General features: G+C 44.7%; 1 protein-coding gene across 1 annotated transcript in view; it reads left to right on the forward strand.

Annotated features, from left to right (window-relative positions):
• The first annotated feature begins 22,096 nt into the window (after positions 1-22,096).
• CDCA7L (cell division cycle associated 7 like) overlaps positions 22,097-26,178 on the forward strand; it is a 31,734-nt gene continuing 27,652 nt past the window's right edge. Inside the window, exon 1 of the mRNA XM_074984644.1 lies at positions 22,097-22,543. Coding sequence (XP_074840745.1) covers positions 22,526-22,543 — 18 coding nt within the window. The 5' untranslated portion in view covers positions 22,097-22,525. The remainder of the gene's footprint in view (positions 22,544-26,178) is intronic.

Below are 26,178 nucleotides of genomic sequence, written 5' to 3' on the forward strand. Positions count from 1 at the left end.
CTTCTCTTTGGAGTGTGTATTGAGCTTTATTTTTAATGAGTTCTCTTGTATAATAACTAAAAAAAAAAAGAGATATCTTAGCAAATGACAGACTCTTAACTATAGAGTACTTTCCTAATTGCACAGTACTGGAAACCCATATTCCTGTAACAAATACGCCCATATCTCATTGGACTAATGCAATAACTATTTTCCATGTACTGCAAGTAGAGGCTAATCCAAAGAGACTTATTAACTTAGGGGTCTTTGGATTCAGCCTATGGTTATGAGTAAATAAAAGTAGTAGAAATTTAAGAAATTCCTAAAGTAGACGTAGTTTTTGATTTTCTCAATCTTATTCTCCACTCTGCCTCCCCCCATGAAATCTCCCTCACTTGGGCGAGAAGGGGAGATACAGAGAGAAGGCCAGATGACTAGGAGCATAATAAAGAACAAACAAAAGAGGCCAGGGTGGAGTATTCCATTATGCTATACTGTTTTTGGCAATTACAGCACCCAGATGCTAGGCCTGTGGATTCCTGCCCAGCTCCAGTCAGTTATACTTAATAGCTATAAAGTTGCCTCTGCTTGTGCTAACTGGCCAGACTCCTTCTGGGCTGTTGCAGTTGTGCATTGGTATGTCTACACTGCAATTAGACACCCATGGCTGGCCTGTGCCAGCTGACTTGGGTTCATGGGACTCAGCCCAAGGGACTGCTTAATTGTAGTGTACGTGTTTGGGCTCTGGTTGCAGCCTGAGCTCTGCAACCTTCCCACCTTGTAGGGTCTTAGAGCCTGGGTGCCAGTCCATGTCCAAACATTACACCCACATTAAACAGCCCCTTAGCTCAAGCCCCACAAGCCCAAGTCGACAGGCACTGGCCAGCTGCGGATGTCTAATGGCTGTATATGGATACCTAATATTTCATTGGTGGTTAGGGCCTTTTTTAGTGCAATCAGCATACTTTCGCTCATTTGAATACAACATATGTCACTTTTTGCTTCTAAAATGCCCATAAGACTGATAAAATTAGGCTTTGTCTCTATTCAAAAATGCACTGTTTTAAGTTTTAATGGGTTTAAAGTGAGCCTTGTCTGGACACTGTGAAATTGATATAAGCTATGTCTATATCAAAAGTGTCCACAGTTTCACACCAGTTGAACTAAACTGCTGTACAATACGTTTTGCTTAACCGCTGCCATTTATGGTCGAGGGTACCATTTTCCAAAGCTTTTTCAGGCCTTGTCTACCTGGAAAAGTGAAGTTATGAATCATAAGGTTATAACAGTATATCTTCCCATGTGAACAGGTAGTTTCTCTCTCTCAGAAAGGTAATGAAGCTGAACCAGCTAATCGCACTCTTACACCAGACTATGAGTGTCCACAAAGGGATTTATAATGGAATAACTATGCCTGTGCAGCTGGCAGGCAAGGCCCTACATAGCTCTTGTCTATGCAATGAAGTTTTGTTGGCAAATGCTGCCTTTTGGTGACAAAACAGTGGAGATGTACATGCTATAAAACTCCTCTGTTTTGCCAACAAAATAAAACCACCTCGACAAGAGACACAAAGTTTTTTGCATCAAAGTTAAATTAACAAAGTGTTAGTGTAATAGATGCAGTTGTGTTCATTATATTAATTCCTGCAGTATCCCACCATGCTTCCTGTGACCACTCTGCTCACAGCTTTGATCTTGGCTGCTCTGCAGACATGTGCCCCTCTCCTTTCAAAGCTCTGGAAAGTTCTGACAGCTGTGCCCCACTCCCACCTGCTTTGCTCTGCTCCAGCAGCAAAGAGCAAATCATTAATGTGGCACTAAGCAGGCTCCTGCTATGGGTGGTGGGGAGGGGAGGGTGGGATTAACTCATCTGGGGGGTCCAGGGCTATTAGATTTGGTGGGGCCCTTTAGGCTCTGGGATGAGGCCAAATAAAGGGTTCAGCGTGCGGGAAGGAGATATGGATCGAGGAAGGAGTGGGGGGTGTGCATTAGGTGGTGTGGACTCTATAATGGGGATCAGGCATTTGGGGCAGGAGGGGGCTCCAGTCTGCAGCCCAGGAGTTTGGAGTGAGGGAGGGGGTCAGGGCAAGAAGTTGGTGGGGGGCAAGATACATGGTGTGGGCTTGAGCTAGGGTGCAGGAGGGGGCAGGCAAAGCTAATTCCAGAAAGTGTCACCACCAAAGAGAGAGCAGTTTATCATGTAAGCCTGGGTTAGGAAACCTCGGGACAGCAAACAGTAATGTTTGCTATCTCTGCTGCCATTATTTCAGATAGCTGTGACTGGATAAAACAGAGCCTTCCCTCACACAATGCCTCTTCCAGGTTTGGTTCACCCTCTGATGTAACCTAGCTATCGTGCCAACCTGGGAAACTCTTCCTCCCATAGGTAGGCATGCAAAATTGGGCTTGTATATGATACCTGATTAAGTGTAGCAGTAATTTGCAAGGTTTCACTTACAGCATGATGGGCCAAATTCTTCTCTCACTTACGTACTTCAGAAATAATAAAATAATCAAGGACTGTAAATGTTGTCTGGGAGAAGTGTGACAGCAGCAGAAACGCAGTGAGAAGACAGAACGTCAGATCTTTGATTCTGCCCAATGAAAGAGAGAGCATGTCATGCCATCAGTGGCAACTTTAACCTGAGTTCATAGGTTCAACTTCACTCACAGAAATCATGAAACCAAGAATGCAAAACCAGGCAAACAAATACTCCTCTTAGCCCAGTACAGAGGCTAGACCCTCGGAGAGGGGCTGGAAGCGAGCCCTCCCAGCCCATACCTTGAAGCAGCATCTTCTGCCTTACACGGCTGGGACTGAATTTCCTGTTTTTGACCAGTTGCACAGAATCATAGTGCTGTTCATTTCCTTTTGTCTCACTTACCCCTCCATCCTGAGAGGGAGCTAGGGCCAGCACTGTGGGGCAGGAGCCGCTGCTGCAGGAGGAGTGAGGGTAGGGTTTGTTCCCTGGTCACTTTCCTCCAAGGAGGAGCTTCCCCAGGACACCAGATCAGGCTTAGGCTTGCAGTTTTGGGGGGTGGAGGGCACTGCTGCAGATGGCTGGTGCCCCCTCAACTGCTTAGCATGGCACACCTATGGAATCAGGAGCTTGCAATCACCCTGGTGTGCTATTGACTTTGGTGATCAGGCCCGAATTACCCTTTGTACTGGTGGACCTGCCTGAAGGACACTTAAAGCTGCTCCAGGCCAGCATCCAAGAGTCTCTGGAGCTGAGAAAACATCAGATCGCATAAAGCCAGAGCTTCACAGAGTAGAAGTCATGTCAGGGTTAGGAGATGATGGAGCTAAAATGTTTAGTGCATCAGCTGATCCTTGGTTCTGCAGTCACTCCAACCAGTACAGCTTAGGACAGCTTTAGGCTGCTATAAATTTAGTTACAGATGTAGCCTCAACCCTGGGGCTCTGGCTTTCCCCCTCCACCTCTCCAGCTGTGCAGAGTTTGAGCTTAGTGCAGGTTAGGATCTAACCTACAGGTCAGAGCAGGAGCAAGTCCTATGGTAGCTGTCAAGAGATCCTCTTGAATTTTTGGCTTATCTCAGTCTTCACTAGGCCATCAGGTACTGGTCTGAGAGCTGTGGATTATAGAAGAGAAAAGTCAGAAGCTGTGATTGTGACAATTGTTTGGTTTGTCTGGTTGGGAAAATGTGGAGAGCAAAGAAGATTTGCTGATTAAGAAAAACAAGAAAGGAAGGAAACAAACTGGTAAGAGAAGTGGTGGATTTAAAAACCCGTGGATGGATATAAAAAAATCTCAATTAGAAGAAACATACTGATTTAAATAATGGCAAGAGTGAGCAAAAAGCTCCCTTAAAATGTGAAGACCTGATGCATAAACTGTGCTAAGTTTTAGCTGTTTATTCTGTGTTATAGAAATTATGATGATAATACTGACTGGCTACACCTACACTAGAGAGTTTTGTTGATAAACCTGGGCTTTTGTCGACAAAACTCGTGGAGCAGCTACAAAAAATGTGTTTTGTCAACAGAAACTTGTAGATGCCCAAGGGGGCCCTTTAGTTGACATAGCAGATCAAAAGATCAATCTGCTTTTATGTGTAGGAGTGATCTGTCGACAGAAGTTTTATTGGAACATCTCTTCCAATAGTAAGTTCTGTAGACAGGTGCTTCTGGTGTAGACATAATCACTATGAAACCACCAGCCTAACATGTCTTACTGATCAAGAAAAGGACATCTCATAGGTCCAGTGGCACAGAAACAACAGTCCGTGCGTTCTAAAGTCAGAGAAGAGCCTCACCTTAGAGTAACAGATTTTTAATTCCCTTTTTAAAGAACCATTTCTGATATCACCTTATCAATACACGCAAACCTGAACTTCTAGTCTTCCTCTGTAGAGCAACCTTGCTGTATAAGATATGTACATGGCTGTAGAGACCAAAGGTGATCCTCCACTTTAGAAGACCAAAACAAAAAAGCAGTCAAGTAGCACTTGAAAGACGAACAAACTAGTTTATTACGTGATGAGCTTTCGTGGGACAGACCCACTTCTTCAGACCATAACCATGCCAGAACAGAGACAATATTTAAGGCACAGAGAACCAAAAATAGTAATCAAGGTTGACAAATCAGAAAAAAATTATCAAGGTGAGCAAACCAGAGAGTAGAGAGGCGGGGAAGCGGGGGAGTAAAAAATTAGATTAAGCCAAGTATGCAAAAGAGCTTCTATAATGACCCAGAAAATTCCCATCCTGGTTCAAACCAGGTTAATGTGTTGAATTTGAATATACAAGAGAGTTCAGCAGCATCTCTTTCCAGACTGTTGTGAAAATTCCTCTTCAGTAAGATGCAAACTTTGAGTCATTAACAAAATGGCCCACTCCATTAAAATGCTGGCTAACAGGTTGGTGGATCAGGAGTGTTTTTATGTCGGTTTTGTGCACATTAACTCTTTGTCTAAGAGGTTTATGAATATTTGGTAGAGATCTTGTAGTTTTCAGTCTCTGTCAGTAGGATCAGAGCAAATGCGATTGTACTTAAGGGCTTGACTGTAAACAATGGATCTAGTTCTGTGAGCAGGATGGAAGCTAGTTTTGTCAACCTCGATTACTATTTTTGGTTCTCTGTGCCTTAAATATTGAGTCTGTTCTGACATGGCTATGGTCTGAAGAAGTGGTTCTGTCTCACGAAAGCTCATCACCTAATAAACTATTTTATTAGTCTTTAAAGTGCCAGTTTCCAATCCTCCTATTTAGCTCAGTGTCCAACGACAGGGTGTCAGTGATGGTGGACCCGAGGTAAACAAACTCGTGGAAGACCTCTAACGTATAGTTGTCAATGCTGACTGATTGGGATTCAGCAACATCCTGACCGAGTACATTTGTCTTCTTTAGGCTGATGGTAAGCCCAAAGTCCTTGCACGCTTTGGAGAACTGATCCAGTAGTTTTTGAAGCTGGTCTTCTGTGTGAGACACTACAGCAGCATCGTCTGCGAACAGCATGTCTCTGATGAGGAGTTCTCGCACCTTAGACTTAGCTTTCAGCCTTGCAAGGTTAAACAGTTTCCCATCAGATCTTGTGTGCAGCAAGATGCCCCCTGTTGAAGATCCAAAGGCATGCTTCCGGAGGAGTGCGAAGAAGATCCCGAACAATGTCGGAGCAAGCACGCATCCTTGTTTGACGCCGCTCCTGATTCTGAAAGCATCAGATAATGCGCCGTCATATTGGATGGTTCCTCTCATGTCTTCGTGGAACGACTGGATCATCTCGAGTAACCGTGGAGGACAGCCTATCTTGTGGAGCAGTTTGAAGAGACCATCCCTGCTGACCAAGTCAAAGGCCTAGGTCAGGTCGATGAAGGCTATGTAGAGTGGCTTTCTCTGCTCCCTGCACTTCTCCTGTAGCTGCCTTAGAGAGAAGACCATGTCAACGGTAGACCTCTCTGCGCAGAATCCGCACTGTGATTTTGGATTTTGGAATCTTTCCATCATTCATCCTGTGGACGTGGCCAAGTCAGCGGAGCCGACGCTGCCTGAGGAGGGTGTGCATGGTTGGGATTCCAGCTTGCTTGAGGATGGCGGTGTTGGTCACTTTGTCCTTCCATGATATTCCAAGGATGCGCCTGAGGCAGCGCAAGTGGAAGACGTTCAGCCTCTTTTCCTGGCGGGCATACAGGGTCCAAGTCTCGCTGCCATAAAGGAGGGTGCTGAGGATGCAGGCTCTGTAGACTTGCATTTTGGTGTGAGCGTACAGCTTGTTGTTATTCCACCCTCTCTTGCTGAGTCTGGACAGAGTTGTGGCTCTGTAATTGTAGCTCAGAAATTTCTCTTTGGAGTCTGGTCCTGAAATTTCTTTGCTGTAGGATAGCTACTTTTAAGTCTGCTACTGTGTGGCCTGGGAGATTGAAGTGCTCTCCTACGGGTTTTTGTATATTGCCATTTCTGATATCTGATTTGTGTGCGTTCTGAGCTACAATTCATGTGCAAATTCGATGCCCTCAGCTCTGGCTTAAACAAAGACTGTGAATGGCTGGCTAAATACAGAAGCAGCTTCCCCTCCCTTGGTGTTCACACCTCCAGATCAACTGCTGGTAGTAAGCCTCACCCTTGCTGACTGAGCTAACCTTGTTATCCCCACCCTTGCTCTGGCTTATTTATACCTGGCCCTGCAGATTTCCAAGACCAGCATCTGATGAAGTGAGTCTGTGCTCACGAAAGCTCATGCTCAAAACTTTCCTGTTAGTCTATAAGGTGCCACAGGACCCTTCGTTGTTGTTAAACATAAGATCTTACTAAGAAGAACACACTTCCCTCACAAGCTGTCCCCTTCACCACCTTGAAATCTGAGCATCGTTTTTGCTTTTACCCTTTCACTGGCACTGCATATCCAGGCCAGAACCAAATTTGCTGCCTTTTCCTCTATAACATTTTCAATTTCTGATATTTTTCCTCTTTCCTTGAGGCTAAAATTCACCCTAATTACTAATAGTTATTGCTTCAAAAGAAATTAAAGCTTGTCTTTTAGAGCTGATAACATTCTTAATGCGGGTCTCTGAAGAAACTTCCCCATTTTCCCTTCTCCCCATGGCCTGAGATTCTAAGGAGACTGCTTGTGCTTGTAGGGTAGAGAGGGTGGTGACTTTATTATAATATTTCATCATAACCATAATGAGAAAATGAGACAGCACCAGATGGAGAGAAACTTGTATTAAGTGCCAGATGCCAGAAGAGTCTATATCTTGTTTAGGGAAACATATCAACAGTGTAGCAGCGTTCAACCTGTATGATTTGAAGTGGGGCTGGAATGGTGAAAAGCAGCTTAGGCAAACTCCAGTGACAGCCTGTCTTAGAATAGTGTTTGATAATATGTGATATGTGCGCATTCCAAAGGCAAAAGATGGTAGCTACTTTCCAGAGATGTCAGAACGTTCAGCACTTGGGAATATCATCCTTGGCAAAGGTACATTTGCAGTATCAGGAGATGGGATGAGTTTCTTTAGAGGCAAGGAACTCACCTCATTGTGGTAGAATTCTACAAATGGCTCTGTAACAGAGCATAGCCCTCCTGGCTCCGGTTTCTGCTAGGCCCAGATAAAGTCACTCTGCATCCCCTGGGATTCAGCAACCACTGGTTCTTTTATTTACAAGCTTATATGCCTGCCACTTTCTCGTCATACAACTTGCACAGGTCTATGTTCCTTGTGTCTGAACCAGGAGGGAAGGACTTTTTCCCTGCCTGTCCTCCCTCCCTCTCCTCCATCCCACCTCGTCACAGGCTCCTTACTGAAGTCCATCACTGCTCTGTCTTCATTTTGAATGAAAAAGAACATCAAAGCAGTGAAGATTCGAAGAACTGAATGCTTCTGATGAAAATGGGGGTGTTGGCTACCAGAACAGAGCTTATTTCAATGAAGGACAATCTTGTCTCTGAATTTTATTGGCTGTTAAGAGGCTCAAGGAGAACTGTACTGAGTACTCCTCACTCTTGTTTGAATCACTGGAATCATGGGTGACGGGTGATCCCATGGCTTGGGGAGGCAAGCCCTCCCAAACCTGCCCCTTTCATGCCCATCACAGCCCAGCTCCCCATCTCTCACTGTGGCTACTAGCCCCTGCCTGAGCCCCCTAGTGTGGCCAATGGCCTTTTCACCCTTTTCTGCCCCAGGGTAGTGCCCCTGGCCCTGGAGCACTGGAGAGCTGGCTGGCAGGCACATCAAGGGGAGGCTGGCGCCACATTGCCCTCACCTCTGATCAGCAAGCCTCCCACAGCCAAGCTACCAACCCCTTGCACTGGGCAGCCAGAGTGGTCCCAACACTGGCAGGACAGGTGGTGCAGCCTCTGGCATCATAACAACAGGCTGAGGGAGGGGATCTGGGGGACTTCAGTGGAGTATGAGTAGAGCCAGATGAGGCATTTTGGGAAGGTGTTGCCTTCCTCTGCCTATGAAATCCACCAGCCATGACTGAAATCCTTGTGCAAAATTTGAATCAATGAGATGCAAAATGTGTTCAGGACCTCGGAAATGGCACTCAGCACTTCACAGGCCTAGGCTTTGCTTTTACCAGGAGAATCCATAATGGTGAATGATAAGTTGCTTTCTCCTTTGGCCCTTAAATATGAATTATATTGATTATATTAGTTGTTCATTCATGTCAGTCAGTCTATGTTATCAGGTTATACCAATATCAATCTGGAGCAACTCAGAAGAACTTCTGTAACATAAGCTATTTGTGGATGAATCTAGTCAAAATAGTTATGCCCAGATTGAGCAGGGACTGGATTTCTGCTATGTATTCATGCAATACCTAGCTCAATGGAACTGGTTGATGACAAGGCACCTCATAGCTAATAATAATAATAATAATAATAGTAACAATAATAATAAATGTGTAACTGAACCAAAATTTGGTTCTGATTTAAGGCATAACTCAATATCCTTCTTTTTCAGCTGTAATGGGTTGAGGACTATAGATTTTAATATGTCACCCTATGGATGTCAGGGGATGTTGTGAAGATCTAAAGTATAACTGGGTTCGAAAAAGCATTAGACACATTCATGGAGGACAGGTCCATTAATGGCTATTAGCCAAGATGGTCTGGCCCATAATCCCATTCTGTGTGTCCCAACCCCTTTTACAGACAAAAACTGAGGATGGATGACAGGGTCTGGATGACTTGGTAAATTGCCCAGTTCTGTTCATTTCCTCTGAAGTGTCTGTTGCTGGCTGCTATTGGAAGCTATTTTACCAGGCTAGCTGGACCACTGCTCTGACTGGGTATGGCTGTTTCTGTGAAACTCAAAACAGAAGTGAAAAGACACAGATAACACTGAACTGCAATGTTTTGTGTATTAGAATTGCACTGGGTCAGTCTGCTTCTTCCCACACACTGACCTAGGGGTGGAGTGCACAGGGTATGGCTGACCATATGCACTTGCTTTATCCAGCTGTTGCAGGCTTCTGGTAGCAAACCATCCATATGTTTTTGGAAATCCGTCATCATCTGGGACCTGATGGCCAGAGTAATGCCCTGAAGGAAATACTGAATTACCAAGTGGGGCATGAGAAATTCATAGTACCCCAAAACTTGACAGACTGGAGTTCCTTTTGAATTAAAAATACTGTTGCATCACTCCACAAGCGTGGGCCAAAATTCAAACCTAGACGAACAGGATGCATCAGCCTAGAACAATGGTGGAGGTGTCTTTACAGTGCACCCACCTCAAGTGAACATTGGGCTTTCATGAGAGCTCTTTTTAGTGTTTTGCATTTAATATGTAGCCCAATGAATTCTGACAAGGTTTGCTTTCCTAGGAATACACTATGAGGCAAGTACCAATGTGGTATGTAGCACACAACTATATATACATGTTGCAAGTATAGCTGTGCCATCTCTATTCCTGCATTGGATTGCTCGGCTAATGTGCTTTTCAACCATGTTTATCACTTTGGACTCACAATTGACCAAACGCCTATGGAATGACTATGATATTAAACGCCATACCAAGCGTGGCAGGGTCTGTGTTACTCCTGGGCCCCAGTCCTCTGTTCAGTCCACAGTCCCACAGTGTGGAGCTTGGTTGCCCCTCCTGGGGCCCAGGCTTTGGCTCCAAGTCCCGAAGTGCAGCAGGCCTGGCTCAAACAGGCTCAGTCCTCAGTCCCCTCAGCCTTTGGCTTAGCCCCCAGGGTACCTGCAGGACCTGATCCCCACCTCCCCTGCCTCTAGGGTGAATATCTGGTCTCTGGACCACACTCTAGCTCCCTCCTTGCTTATTTGACTTGCCAACCTCCTCCTACATTCTCTCCCTTGGCCCTGTTGGGAAAGGGATTTTAAAGGCAGCCTTAAGTGGGACTAGCTGGCCATAATTGACTTAGGACAGCCTCTTCCCCAGCAGCTCCCACTAGATCTGATTGTCAGGGCTGTGTTGAGCTGCTTTCCCTCTTGAAAGTTTCTCCCCTGGTCTCACCCTGTCACACAAGGCAGCAGTTTATCAGGCAGGTGTCCTGAATATCCTGCTGTATGGTGCGGAGTCATGGACAATATATCGCCGCCATATTTTGAAACTCAATCACTTCCATATGGGCTGTCTGGGGAAGATTGCCGATGGGAATTGGTGGGACAAAACTCCTAACATGGAGGTTCTTAAGCTGTGTGGTATCACAGGCATGGAAGCAATGCTTATGAACAGACAAAACAAAAAGCAGTCAATTAGCACTTTAAAGACTAGCAAAATAGTTTATTAGGTGAGCTTTTGTGGGTCTGTCCCACAAAAGCTCACTTAATAAACTATTTTGTTAGTCTTTAAAGTGCTACTTGACTGCTTTTTGTTTTGATAGTGTATAGACTAGCACGGCTCCCTCTCTGTTACTTATGAACAGATAGTTTCACTGGATCGATCATGTTATCAGGATGGACGATACACGGATACCAAAGATGGTCTCCTATAGCCAGTCCCCTTCTATAGCCAGCGTGCTCATGGAAAGTGCCCAATTGGTGGTCAATATAAGCACTATAAAAACACCTTAAAGGCCAATGTGAAGTCACACGGCATATCTCCCGATGATCTGGAAACTCTAGTTCAGGACAGATTGTCCTGATGGCAAACTAATGTACAGGCTCTTAATTGTTTTGAGAGTCAGCGTATCCTGGTACTACAGGAAAAGTGTAGGATCCGAAAAGAACGTACAATGCTTGCAGTTGGCAGCTTTTTATGTGACATCTGTAATCGGCTCTGCAGATCAAGGACTGGTTTAGTTGCTCACCAGCAGCATCATAGAAACTGAGATCTGTCGATGGCCAGCTCAGTCTAAGAAGAAGAAGAATGCTGTTTTTACCACTAAACACCTGCTTGTATATTCTGATTCCCCACTTGGACTCCTTTGGAAGCCAGTGAAAGCAGACAGGTAACAGGTAAAAAGCAACAAAAACAAGCAGTTCTGTAGCACTTTAAAGACTAATACATTTATTTTGTAGGTCATGAGCTTTCGTGGGTTCTTACTCACAAAAGCTTGTGACCTAATAAATAAATTTGTTAGTCTTTAAGGTGCTACAGGTCTACTTGTTTTTTTGAAGCTACAGATTAAAACGGCTACCCCCGAGTTAAAATGGAGACACTTCCACCTTAAAAAAAATTAAATTGCCATTAGTACAAAACTTGCATGCAATTTTGTAATAACCCCCAATACAGTGGTTGACAGTATCCTCACCAGCATGCCATGACATATGCTGGAGAGTGTGGCAGCTTTCTTTGATTGACAGGCAATCACAGACCTCACTGAATCTGCTGGGTATGCTAGCTGCCCTTTGTTCTGCCTAATGGAGACAGCAAATCAGCCCAGTGCTTGAGTTGTTCTGGAATGCTCTGGAAGGCCATTTCACCTTTTTTCATTCGCTGGAAAGGCATTTCAGTACTTCTGCCAAGTCCAGGCCAAGTGGCTCTGTTCCCTCCCCTGCTGAATAGCTGGTAGGTGCCAATGCTGGGCATGGGTGAAGGGTGCTCATAGGAGGGTCGGCACAGAGGAAGACAGGGATGCTGAACCCGGGCCACGTGGAGGGTACTCAGTAGTGGTGGACAGTACAGAGGATGCTGTAATGCTACTCTGAGGACTGGTCATGAGTTGCTGGGAGCTTGGGATGGAGCTGGAGCTGGAGCTGGGTCATGTCAGATGCAGGGTAGCAGGGCTTTCTGGATAGTGTAGCCCCCTCAAAGCAGAAGTCACACACACAGGTGGGGCAGAGATGAGGACAGGACGGGCTCTGCAGGGAGTCACACCTGCAGCGTGAGGCCTCGTTCAGCTTCCCCACTGCCTCCCTCTTCTTTCCAGCTTCCATCACTACCCCCTGCTCCTTCCTTGGGCTTCCCACTGTCCTTTTCCCACAAATTTCTTTTTAGACACCAGCACTGATTAAGCTCCATTATGGAGTGAGATAGCTGAAACAACAGATGTCACTGTCCAAAGCACTGGCTATGCAAAGGGCTTGAACAAGAAGTAACCCACTGAGGATAAGAGACAATTCTCTAGGAATTTGGTATTCAGATGTTCGCCGAGCTTCACAATTCTCTAGGAATTAATTGTGAATGCAGGAGCTAGGGCATTGGAGGGATTATAGCTATGAGTGTCAGAACCAAAAGCCAGGAGAAAACTGCCACAAAAGCAGGAGAAAGCTAGAGAAGCACTGGGAATGTGGCCCAGGCAGGAAGTCAAAGGAGAGGGCTTCTTTTGAGCAGAGTGCTGGCTAGATAGGCAGACTCAGAGCAAAGAAATGGCCCCCTGTTATTAGATCTTACTATGGTCAGAGCAAAAGGATTTTGTATACATTCTGTAAATAAACTTGCACCAAAGAAATACCTGACTGAAGCATCAATTATGTCCAGTGGAAACAACTCAGCCAGGCCCCAAATATTAGTTAACTGCTCAGGCTAAAAGAGGCAACACTAGTTTTAGCAGTGGGACCTAGTTTCCAAGGAAAAGAAGTTGTGAGTAGGTACTCCTGTTTAACCAATATCTAACAGATAATGGAGACGCATGCTCAAATAGAAGGTTACCAAAGGAGTTTAAAACAAGAGTTGAATACTTGACAAGAGGAATTAAAGTCACATCTTGAATTTTCCCAAAAAGGAGTACAAGATGATTTGTAATCAGAGATGAAATCTTTGTTGGGGCACCAGTTCCATACTATCTGGGTAGATTGGAAAGATGAGCTGCAAACACTCCCCATCTAGAATGACAACACGGATCAAAAATGTTACCAACACCTTCACAGCTATGAATAAAAAGGTCTTCCTGGAAAAAAAAATGGCAACCAGGAAATCTTTGGACAACCTGGAACTTGCTAACAGAGAGGAATTGCAGCAAAGACTGATGAAGCTAAACTTTCAGCAACAGGAAGAAACCAAAGGCTCACAGACCACAATGGAAGTGAGCTGCCTGAACAAGAAAGTGGGCCAGTCAGAGAACTTGGGAAAGAGTAGCCCTTTACAACAGTTTTCTTCTCTGTTTTTAACCCATAATGGACCAGAGGAGAGAAGTCTGATTGAAACTAGTCAGACAATACCAAACAAACAAACAAAGAAAACCCATTACCTTTTGAGAGGGAAGTTACTCAGAAGTTTAATTTAGTGCATGATGGCATCATAACCCATATGAATAGCTGGGAAAATGAACAGAGAGAGCCGTTTTTAGCAGCCAGCTTGAATGGTTCAGCTCTGATAATGCTGCAGAAATTAGCCCCAGAAAAAATAACTGCTGCAAGAACTTGATATGCAGTTTGTAGCCAGCCATCAAGCGGAGCTGGCCAGGGCATAGCTAAGAGTGAGAACGAGAGGGAAAGAAAAAACCCACCTGAACTGGCAGAGGACCTCAGGAGGCTTGTGTTCCAGACATGCCAGATTACTACCAAGGCCTTGCACGATAGACTAGCAATGTTCCATTTTATAGATATTCACATGTACTTGGTCTTGCAGATCAAGATCACTGAAAAGGGGGAGGGGGAAGACACTTTGGGGGCTGTGGGATTTGCCACAGAATTTGGATCTTTCTCCACAGAAATGCACCAGAAAAGAAAGTGGCCACTGATGAGGGCGATGAGAGTTGATCACCATGATCATCATAAGTATAACTGTGTGTCTAACATGCACGATCAAAAGGGGGATTCTAATCTGGTTCATTCAGCTGTTAGAAGAGTTGCTAAAAAATTGAAAAACATTTGAAAAACAAGGGAAGTTAGCAAATTAAGGGAAGAAATTCAATTAAAGGCTGGTACTGTGAAAAAAACTGGACATCACAAGGATTTTTGTGTGTCAAGGCTAGTCATCATAGACCATCACAGGTGCCTAGTGAGAGGACATGGGCATCAGCCTCTGGCCAGCTGGCAGCATGCTGAGGCTGTGCCTTCTTGGGTGTCATTCTAAAAATAAAATAAAAAACAACAAAAAACAAAGCAAAGCAAAATACCCCCAAACCAAAACAAACAAAAAAAAACAAGCAAACCCAGAGCTTGGTACTAGAGACTGATTAATGCAGTTGCTGGTACTGGAAGTTATGTATGCATGAATATGGGGAACTAATGCTGAGCAGGCCAGTAAGTAGAAGTAAGTGGTTTCTGATCAGGAAGCAACCAATAGGAAGACGAGAGGGTGGAGGGCGCTAGGGGAATCCTGAGATGGCATGGGAGGACTACTAACTCTTGATTGTTGTGGGAGAACATTAACCTCCATTGACACTAGACATAGGTTATTAGTGGCTGTTACGGTGAGCTCACCTGAGGTCTGTTTGATATCTCCAATTGTGCCAGCCCACTTGTGTTACTAAAACTGCCACACATGAAAGAAGTGTTTTGTGTGTGAATGGAAGCTGAGCTAAGGGGAACACTCAACCTTGTTACCTCACGTTAACTCATATGCAAAGATGAGTCCTTAGAGTCAGGACCTTCATGAATATACCTTAAAAAAGCAGCTTCTGAAAAATCCACATAATTTCCAAGTTGGTTTTTGGTGGTTTGGAAAATCACTAGTTTTAAAATATGATAAATATGGTTTAGTGTATTATAATAGGTGTTATAATACTAAAAGCTGTGTTAATGCTGAGGCAATTCAATACCATAATGCCTTATAAATACCACAGCTAGACTTCTTGGGTTTGATCTGCATACAATTAAAATAAGTTGTGCGTGTACACATATAATTGAAAAATAAAACAGAAAATATTAAAGCAATAAAAAAAGACAAAAGTGATGTAGGAGGTCAACGAATTACAGCAAGCACAGCTCCCAAATAAGTGTGACCACAAGTAAATCTTAGATTTGACGTTTCAGCTATGCCTCATGATGGTGATTTGCCCTGCACAGCAGAGCAGATCTTGGCTTTTCTTTTTCATTTACCAAAGGATTTATAGAGCAGGAAAAGAGGATTACAATTCCACTCAGCAGAAAGTAATCCTTTTAAGTTAGGTATGTCCGCATTCATTGAGAAGTGTGGGAAAGTGCATACTACTTAAAATGCTTGACAGGTCTTGGAGAAATGAGGTGGCAGAAGATGGGAGCTAAAATTTCTAAAGTCATGACTACAATAGCTCCCAAATTAGTATCTGTTGGAAGAAGAAGAATTAGAACTGGAGCCCGGAAATGGGAACTGAGTTTAATATTTATCTGTTTTAGGGACTGGAAGCATTAATGTCCAGTATGTAATTTAGATTTTCTTTGTAATTATCCAATTAAAAACTGACATTAACCATTCCCATTTAAAAGGGCAGTCTGAAGAGGCAGTTGCCCTACTTCTTAATTATACAGTATATCAACACGACACTGTGATGAAGCTTATACAAATCCATAGATTTGATATAATTGATATATCTTCATAAGAGCTAATATCTGTTCATGTATGCATTTGTTCTGTTCAGAAAGCTACAGTTCAGAACTATTGTAGCCCAATTACAGTATGCACCCTGACCTGTAGAACTTAAGTTACTAGGTTCATTACATGGGTTTAAATGTCCAAGGTATGGACCCCAGAGACTATCAAAAATGCCCTCATATAATGAGCAAGGTCAGAGGCTATTCTGGACTCGATAGCTGTAAAGTAATTCAGGACTAATATATAAGGTTAAGGTTGAAGAACATCTAGGTTATAGTTATTGGGTTTGAGATGCTGATGAGGACATATAGAACAGGCAATAACACAAAAACAAATGGAACTCAGAAAAGCAGACTTTGAAGTAATGTGAAAAGCGGTAAAGAAAACTGGCAGGAATTCAGTAATGCACAGGAAATCCACATTGGTAAGGTGGGAGCTATTTGACATACAGTTGGAGAGATCATAATCAAATTAATTCCAGTAAAATAAAAAAAGATAAAAGAGAAACAGAATCCAGAGTGGGTAAGCAGGGACATAAAGAACAGTAGACGAGACAAATGATTTAAAAAAAATATGGGGAAGGGGAATGACAGTGAGAGGTACAAAAGGGTAATTTTTTTTTTTTAAAAAGCAGTAAATGGCAGAAACTAGCAGAGGATTAGACACTTAATAATGTATCAGTAACAGCATAAAAGTCACACAGTTGTATTGTAATAGAAGGCGATTTAATTCAAACTAATTTAACACAGGACATTCTAACACAATAATTTGAAATCTGCTGTTCATAATCCACGCTAGGTCTTTGACAGCTTTTTAACTGAATGGAGTGCTTTATAACAGAGACAGTTGGGGACAAGCCAGAGCAGCAGAAACCCAGAGCCAGCAACAGGATATTTAAAGGGCAGATCTTTAAAGAATGTCTGAGCCTTGTATCACACAAGAGTTTTTTTTATTTTAAAATGTTCAAGTTTCACTTTTACTCATATAATACATAACTCTCACCCTGTCTCTTTGGTTGACTCCTGAGCTCTCCCTTCTTCCCTTCTTTGCAAAGCTCCTTATTTCAGTGCCCTGAGTGACAACGGCTGGTTTCTTTATAGTGGATGCTGCATTGCAAACCACTATTTAAATGGCATTCTTTGGCTTAATGGTCCTTTGTTCTCCGGTAACCATTTCCCTCAGACTCAGTTCTAATAAGTAATCCCCACCACATGGCTAGTATATAGGCATAGAAGTACTCTGCTGGTCTGGGGTGTTTGTCACTGTTCACAGTGGGGGGGCAGGGCCCTAGGGGCTGCATTGCATGAATGACTCGCTGTCTCTCCTCGTCTTATTTACAGCTGCACCTACACTGTCCAAGGGCTGGGTGAGCCTGCAGCCAGAGGGGCCACTGGTGTGTCCAGGAGGATCTCCACTGGGACCACAATGCTGCCCTCTGGAGGATGACCCGTCTTAGGGAGCAGTGGCTGCAGCCTGACACAGATTGGTGGCTGCAGCCCTGGGACCAACTCATGTTCCACTTTAATGCCACCCCCAGTATCTGGTGGCACATGATGGTCCAACCACCCACAGCTGCTGCCCCTGCCTCCGCCCTGCCCACGCTGGTCATCCCACAGAGTGTCCTGGACCAGCTCCAGTGGCTGAGAGTCATGCCCTCCCCCCTGCTTCCTAAGTCCTCCCTGAGTCCTTGCTGCAGTCCCACCTCCTCCATACCTCCCCCTGGTCCCAGCCCCAACACAGCCCTGCTGGGGTAGCCGAACCTGGGGCAGGAGCAGATCCCAAGGCTGATGCCGCTCAGGGTCCCACTCCCCCTTGGGTTCAGGCCCACTACCCCCTCCACATTTTAAGGTCTTCCCAACCCCCCGTCCCAAGCCTCCCATCCAAGTTCTGATATCCCACAGCCCTGTCCCAAGCCCCCTGCCCCGCATCCAAGTTCTGATGCTCTGCACCCGTTCCAACCCGCCCCATCCAAGTTCTGATGCTCTGCACCCCTGTTCCAACCCACCCCATCCAAGTTCTGATGCTCTGCATCCCTGTTCCAACCCACCCCATCCAAGTTCTGATGCTCTGCATCCCTGTTCCAACCCACCCCATCCAAGTTCTGATGCTCTGCACCCCTGTTCCAACCCGCCCCATCCAAGTTCTCGTGCCTTGCACCCCCTTTAAGGGAGCATCTTGCCAAGGCTCCTGGAAGGCAATGGTGACCTGTGATCCTGTCTGCTGTGCTTCCACGTGGCCATTTTGCCAGTACAGTGGCCGGGCAGTCCAGCTGTTCTCTATCAACAGAGCAGACCATTCTTTCAATTCTCTTTGCTGTGTGGATGCAATCCGTTAACAGAAATTTTGTCACAAAGTATCTTCTGACATGAATTTATGTTGACAAATCGCTCTAATCTAGACAGAACCCTCAACAATCCAGGTTAGGAATCAGTTAGTGTTTGTTACATTGAGCAAGATCCAATGGTAAATTACAGAAACCATCTTACCAGCTGATATATATGCTTCATGATGTAAGTATTTTATTGTTTTTTTCTGAAGGTGGTGGTGAAAGGACAGTTTGCTCTTTCTTCCATTACCAGACTATAATTTCACAAGAACAGATTTTTTTATGTAAGATGTTTCTGGTATATACTAGTTTGAAAATTCTGCAAGATGTGCTTTTCTTGTAGTACTTAGTATTTTTGTGTCAAAGAAAAACAGGCAGAGGCAGCAAACAGTTAACTTTTGATGCTTAGATGTTCACTTTGAACTATGATTTGGGGCAAATTCTCCAGTTGGTTCATTCATCCTTGATATGATCTGCCACTATCTTCTAGTCAAGTAGAACATTAAACAGGTTGAAAAGTGATCTTGTAATAATGCATCCATCTTGAGCTTCCAGTTCTATTGTGTCTTTAATTATAACTGTCAGCCCTACAAATTGAACCTGGAAAGGTAAAGTCAAACGATTCTTTCTGGTTTGTGCATCCTCTCCACTAATTTTCCACTACAAGGCAGAATGTATCTGATGCTAGGATACTAGACTGGAAAGACCTTTGGTCTGATTTACCTATTGCAAGTCCTACTATGTTCATAAATTTGTTTGTATACTGGCCGTGTCATTGACCCTCACTCATAACCATAGAATCTCCCATGACAGACATTGTATACACTATGCTCCCTTGCACACTGTGTGCTATCAGCTACAGAGATCTATGAGAGTACTAAGCAAACAGATCGGTGTGTATGTACATATAAAGCCCCTCACACAAATATATGTAAAATAGTATCTCTAATTTGTTTTTAAAGGCAGCAAATTGGAACTTCTTGTTGGGAAGCTGTAAGAGATGGTTTTTGATTATTATTTTTCTTCCTGCTAATGAGAATTTTGAACTAAAGATTAACATACGAAACCATGTCAAGGGAAAATTATTTTAAAAACATTTATGTTTCTCTTTTTTGCTGTCCTTCAATCTGATTGACTTTCCAACACTTGAAACAGTATTTGTTTCCTTTTGCATTTCCCTGATTGGAAGTTGCAACAAAGCTTACCTATTTCGACTGTTTCACTTGTGCTATTCACAATATTGCAGTTAAGATTACAAACAACGTAGGAATGTTTACATATGCTCATTTTTTTCAGGTATCCTCCTTTGTAAAATTGTAATGGGTACCAAAACATATTTTAAGCAAATACTTTCATTTTTGCAGGCTCAGGGGCTTAAACTACCAGAGAACCTTTACATAATATTAGCTCATTTTTTTTCTCCTTTTTTTAGGAGAAGCACGGAAAAGGGAAGGTGCTGCCTATAAACTAAGAAACCCATATTTAGTATATATGGGAAATTTATTGTTTCAATTTCCCCTTCTTTCCTCAGTATATAAATTTAGGACCACATATTGTCCCAAAGTATAGTATAGTCCCTTTGCAATCTCCTTGGCAATGTAAAGATAGTGTAACTAGATCTGTACTCCCTCACAGGTGTGCAGGAAAATCCTGTGTTGTAGTGAACCAGCATATTGGTCCCATAGGGCCATTACCAATGACAAAAAATAGAACAGCTGAGGCAGGAGAAAGGATCAGAGGACTACAAAAACAGATTTAAGCCCTACCATTCTCATGACATACCTCTGTTGGGCTTAAATGTCCTTACTTGAAAAAATTAGAGGCTTTGGCTTAAATGTCCTTACTTGAAAAAATTAAAGGCTTCATTACTTACCCTCATTATTTTGTCATAAGTCATATTTAGGGACAAGTCTCAGAGGGGGTAGCTGTATCAGTCTCTATCTGCATATGTACACGTATCTGTATGTATATATACGTACCCACACACACACACACACCCTCTCTATATATCCCTATCTCCGTAATTTCCACTTCAATGCAATACTCATGCAAGCTTATGTCCAAATACATCTGTTGAATCTTTAAGGTGCCATCAGACTCCTTGTTATAATATCTGGTGCTTTTCTTAAAGCCTCAACTGCTGCAGTCACAAATCTTGGCTTTTATTAAAACCAACCAACCAACCAACCCCTACCTCTTCTTATTCCACAAAAAAGTTTGAAAATGTGAAACCTAAAGACTGTGAAACTATAAAACACAAAACTGATCAATTACAAAAGGATTTTGGGGATTGACTCATCATGAATTATGAACATTTTCAGTTGAAAACTGGAGCATGGCTTCAGCACAGATAGTAAGGGGTTAATAAACAGATATGGAACTTGCATACAGCCACCTGAGGAATAGAGGATGACCATCAGCATAGCTAGAGGAATTTTATGTCTAAGGAACTCACATGACACATATTACCATATCATCACAGTACCTGCACTATTTTTACTGGATTGATCTTTGTAACACCCTTCTGAAATCAAAATAAACAAACAAACAAACAAAACCATAAAAGCTGTTGCCTATTATCCAAATTTTACAGAGCTCTTACATGGCTACACCACAAACTTTTGCCAGGATAGCCATGTTGGTTTGAGGGGTGTTTAGGACTAATGTGAAGCCCACATAGCAGTGGGCACTCAAAGATAGTCATTTTAGTAAAAAGCTGTTTTATCTGACACTCAGTTAATGAGAAAGCTCAATTAAGACTCATTTTTTGTATCTCCCAGTGCATATCTTCAGTCTAGTCAGTGGGACTAGTATATTGCCCAGAATATTATGCAGTTGCATAGTCTGAACTCTAATTTTATGCAAAAGAGGAAGACGACAAGTAAGGAAGCTGCTATCAGAGATGTATTCAAAAAATGCAGCTTCCAATGCATGTCATAGGCTACGTCTTTACTGCAGGCTTCTTTTGACAGAGTGCATATCCAGACTGCAGATACTTTTGTTGATATCATAACACTGATGGTATATATTTTCTGTTATTAAAACCAGATGCAATGTTACTTCTTCATTGCTCTGATACCTGATTACATTACTTCCTTTTGTTTTTGCTGCATATGTTGCTGTTTGGTTTGGTTTTGGTCAGAAAACTTTTTTTTTTTGAAGAAAACTTTCATAGATGCTCTGCATAAAAATACTGTTTGGTGTTCCATGATCTCAAAAAGTTTAAGACATACTGCTGTACATAAACAACAAGAATGCTTGTGGCACCTTATAAACTAACTGATATTTTGGAGCATAAGTTTTGGTGGGCAAAGACCCGCTCCGTCAGATGCAAGTGGGTATTTGCCCACAAAAGCTTACGCTCCAAAATATCCATTAGTCTATAAGGTGCCACAGGATTTCTTGTTACTTTTGAAGATACAGACTAATGTGGCTACCTCTCTGATACTGCTGTACATACCCTCCTAGCCTACAGCTAGCTTAACTGATTTGCCTGAAGAAGCTGGCGGCACAGCCGGGACTGGAATCCAGTTGTCCCAACTAAGAGCCTAGGTGCAAGTTCAATCTCTCTGGTCTCCTAGGCCCATGGATGTTGCTGGCCCACAGAGTCCCTGTGGCAGAGAACAGAGCTGGTCTGGCACAGCCCAAGGAGCTGGACAGGCAGCGCGGAAGCTGCCGGCGGGCCAGAGCAAATAACCCCGCGGGGGCAAGGAGCGGGGAGCCAGGCTGTGGCTGGGAGCGGAGCTCCACCGGCAGCCTGGGGGCAGGGAGCCAGAAGCGGAGCCTGGCGTCCCCTGGGGAGAGCTGAGGCCTGACCTCCCCGCTCCGGGAAATTCCCCTCTTCGGTACCGCTGAGGGCGCGGGCCCAGGGCTAGGCCGGGAGCGCAATCAGCCCGGTGGCGGGGCCACTCCGCACTCCAGCGGCACGTTAAACTGCCGCTGGGCCGCCAGCCTGCGGCCGCTTCCCCGCCGGCGGCGGCGGCGAGAGGGGTCCCCCTGCACGGAGCTAAGCCGCCTCCCCTGGGGCAGCCCGTGCCAACCCAACGGCCAAGTCCTGCCGCGTGCCTCGCCCCACGGCCGCCGGGGGCTCTCGCTGTGGTGCGCAGGGGATGGCGCTGGCCCCCCGCCGGCGGCCCTAGGGGCTGGGCCTACCCCGGCCGCAATGAGCGGGGTCCCGAGCCGGCCTGCCCGCCCGGACTGGGGTCACGAGCGCGCCTCGCAGTCGCGGCGCGGCGAGCGGGGCTCGGGGGCGGGCCCAGCACAGCCCGCGCCTCGCCCCGGGCGGAGCAGGCGGCGGCTGCAGCGGGGCCCCGCGCACGTCCGGGGGAAGCCGCGCTTTGTGCGGCCCAGCGTCGGCGGCGCGGTGGGTCCCGGGCCGGGGCGCGCAACAGGATGGCAGCGGCGAGCAAGGTGAGGCGGCCCCGGGCGCGCCTAGAGCCCCCGCCCGCAGCAGCTCGGCGCCCCGCGTGTGCCCGGGCAGCGGCGGCGGGGCATTGCGGCGCGCCTCCGCCCGAGCCCACCGCCCCCAGCAGCGGCCGCCTGTGTTTGTTCTCCACCACGTGGAGCGTGTCCCGCCAAGGGCCCTGCTCGGCTGCCGGGCGAGGCTTCTTACCCCGAGCTGGGGACAGCCCAGCCGCCTCCTGTGCTGCCTTCCTCCTCCCCGCCCGCCCGCGGCGCACTGCACGGGGGGAGCCCTCGCCTTGTGGCTCCCGGGGCGGGGGAGGGGCGAGGGGGGGCTCATGCCTTGGCCTGGGCCTGTGTGTTTTGTACGAGTCTCCCCGGCTTCACGGGTGGCCTCTGAGGGGGGATGACTGAGCTGGTTCTCGGAAGTTCTCCGACATTTCCAATAACGCCTCGGTATTTCCAGAGAGACTGGGCGGCGGGGGAGGGGGGTCCCCTCCTGCCGTTCTGGTCTCGTTGGACGGGCCAGACTTGCCTCCCCTTTTGCTCTGTTCCCCGGTAACCTCACGTGGCTGCAGTTCTGGCAGCTCAGGTTTGGAACAAAAGTTGGGGACGTTACCGCGCGCACTTGGCAGCGGTGGCAAAAAAAAAAAAAAAAAAAAAAAGAGGAGCGGCGGCGGGGGGGCTGGTAACGCCACGCCCCCCTTCCCGCCGCTCCCTCCCCCTTCCCGCCGCAAGAGAACCAGCGAGTTAATATTCAAAACGCAGGGTTCTGAAGCGATGTGTGAATGGGCACTGTTACGTGTTAAAAGTTAACACACCTCTTCGCGTGTGATACTGTAAAACTCTTGTGAAACTCAGCAAGCAAAACATGAATTCGTTGTGTTTGTCAGGGCTGGGTGCAAACTTAGGAAGAAAGCGCTACTGTTCATTTTAATGAAGTTTGTTGTTTTTCACTGCAATCTTCTGCGGGTTTGGAGAAATTAACGTAAAACCGTGTTGTTAAAAATATATCTTAAGGTGAAAAAAGGATTTTTTTAAATCTTAAAACGTTTGCTGTGCTGTATCAAAGAGTTTATTTTCATGGTTTTGGAAAGGACGATCTGCGGTTTTTTTAAGTCTATGGGTGGCTTGACTCTCAAACATTTTAATAGTAATAGTTCTTTTGCTTCTGTCCTCTTCTTATGTTTGTTAAAAAATGTTTGTTTAGATCCCAGTCATACAAACATGCACACGAGTAACATCAAGTCTGTGTAGTAACAGAGAGGGAGCCGTGCTAGTCTATATACTATCAAAACAAAAAACAGTCAAGTAGCACCACTTTAAAAACTAGCAAAATAATTTATTGCTAGTCTTTAAAGTGCTACCTGACTGCTTTTTGTCAAGTCTGTGTATAGATATTTGCAAGATTCGAGCCTTTGGGGTTTAGTTTTACATGTGTGAATAGCTTTTCATTTCACGTAGAATTATTAGTAGAATTATTGAGTCTGTTCTGGTCTGGCTCTGGTCTGAAGAAGTGCATCTGTCCCACAAAAGCTCACCTAATAAATTATTTTGCTAGTCTTTAAAGTGCTACTTGACTGTTTTTTGTTGTGATAGTAGTAGTATAAGGAAGAAAAGCACATAAAGTTACTTGTGAAGGTATATGCCGGATTAGGATTAATACATGTGGTGACTTTCCAAGAACATAGCATAATTTCATTGAGGGCAGATTAGTGGCTCTGCTAAGATTAAATGAAAGCAGTTTTACATGGGAGGCAATTGAACACAGACTGGAAACCTTACTAAACATTTCAGAAGTGGAAAGGTGTTAAACTAATTGCAATCTTCCATATAAATATGTTAGGAACCTGTGCTCTGTTCCTGGCTCAGTTCCATCAGTTTAACCTGATCTTCACTTTTCTCTCCACCTGAAAGTGAGAATAACAATATTACTGGAAAGTTCTGAGGCTGGTGGTACTTGTAAAGTGTTTTCATACCTTTTGATGACTTCTATGAAACTGCAAAATATTAATGCCTAATGCTACAAGGTTGTGCCATTATTATCACCCTCAGTCACATTTTTACGCAAGGGGCAAGAGAGAAAATAAAAACTCTGTTATATTTTTACACGGAATTGGAAGGAAGAGAGAACAGCAATCTTTTCTAATGTTGTTTTTGTTTGTTATTGCAGTTTGGGGTAGGAGTTTTTGGTGCAGGAGGCACTGCAGTCCTGCACTCCTCCCTATTCCTTATTTCTCTGGAGGTCTAATAGCAGAGAGTTAAATTGCTTCCTGCTGAGCCACATGGAGCCAGCAGCTTCAAGAATTCACCTGTGTTTCAGGCTTCCTCGTCTCCCTGAATCATAATATAGTATTGATTATGTTAGGCTCTTAAAAAAATACAGTGATGTTCAAAGGTTACAGGCACAAACTTGTTTAGTGAGATGGTTGTGTGACTTCATTTTACCGGCTTCATTCATTTATATTGTTTGCCGACCCACTGGCCTAATTTAAGTATATCCATAGAGTGTGCGTGGCTATACATGGGAACCCCAGTTGTACATATGTTTTTGGAGGCATCTGAAGCTTTCTTGAAATGGGAGTTTTGTCAATACAAGTGTCAGTTTTTTATAGAAATTTAGTCTTTGGGGCCAAATGTGTGTTTCGGGTATGGTGGAGATTCATATACAGTATTTGGCATTTGTAAAATTGGCATTTTTAGGCCTGCTGACAGAGGGAGGCAAAGCGAACAGTTGTCCCGGAGCCCAGCATTCAAAGGGGCCAGGAGCTCCAGCCACTGGTACAGTAGCAGTGGCTGGAGCTCTAAGCCCTTTGAAACACTGTGGAGCACTACCTTGCTGCTCTGTGTATTGCTCTAAGCCCCACCCCTTCCACCTTTGGCCCTGCCCCTTCTGGGATGGGGAGCTGCCCTCCCTCCCCACACCTTGTCTCAGGGCCTGTGGCAGTTGTTGGTGCTGCTGGGAATTGTCTTACATGAATGAGAAATCTGTCATCAGAAGTGGATTAGAGGCCTCAGATGAGAGGATGTTACTTCTGTTTCAGGCAAAATTAAATCAGAAATACACAAGTGGTTATAAGTGAAAAATTAGTTATTGTGGGGAAGAGCTGTCCGGCAAAATGGAAAAGAAGTTGGAAGTACGGTCACACTATCTGCTGTTCTCTTATTCATAACGTTAGCAATCTTTTATCAAAGCACCTTTGATGTATTGCAGGTTCACACTACCTATAAAAAAAAAGGCATTTGTTGAATCTTATTCCTGCGACTTACAATGTGTGGATAGACTGCTGAACTCCACTGACTTCTGGAGGGCTACATGTAGCTGTAGTAGTCTGCCCACATTCTAAATTGCAGGATTAGGGCTTTAGTTCCTGATAATAAAGGCTGTTTGGTTGTAATGATGAACAGTGGGAAAAGTTACAGCTTCGTGATGGTGGAAAATGCTTATTGCGGGTGTGGGATTAAAGGAGGAGTCATAGCATATAACGTTGTAAATAAGTTTCTTGTCGTAAGACTTCATGAGAAGTCAAATATTCCTTATTTTATAATTTAGCTTAACTCCATTTAGTAATTAATTAAAAACATTTAGAAACCCACACTCCATTATTCTAGACATGTGTAGAGCCAAATTTGCTAAAGGTTAA

Source organism: Carettochelys insculpta, chromosome 2 (assembly GCF_033958435.1).
Source record: "Carettochelys insculpta isolate YL-2023 chromosome 2, ASM3395843v1, whole genome shotgun sequence".
NCBI lineage: Eukaryota > Metazoa > Chordata > Testudines > Carettochelyidae > Carettochelys > Carettochelys insculpta.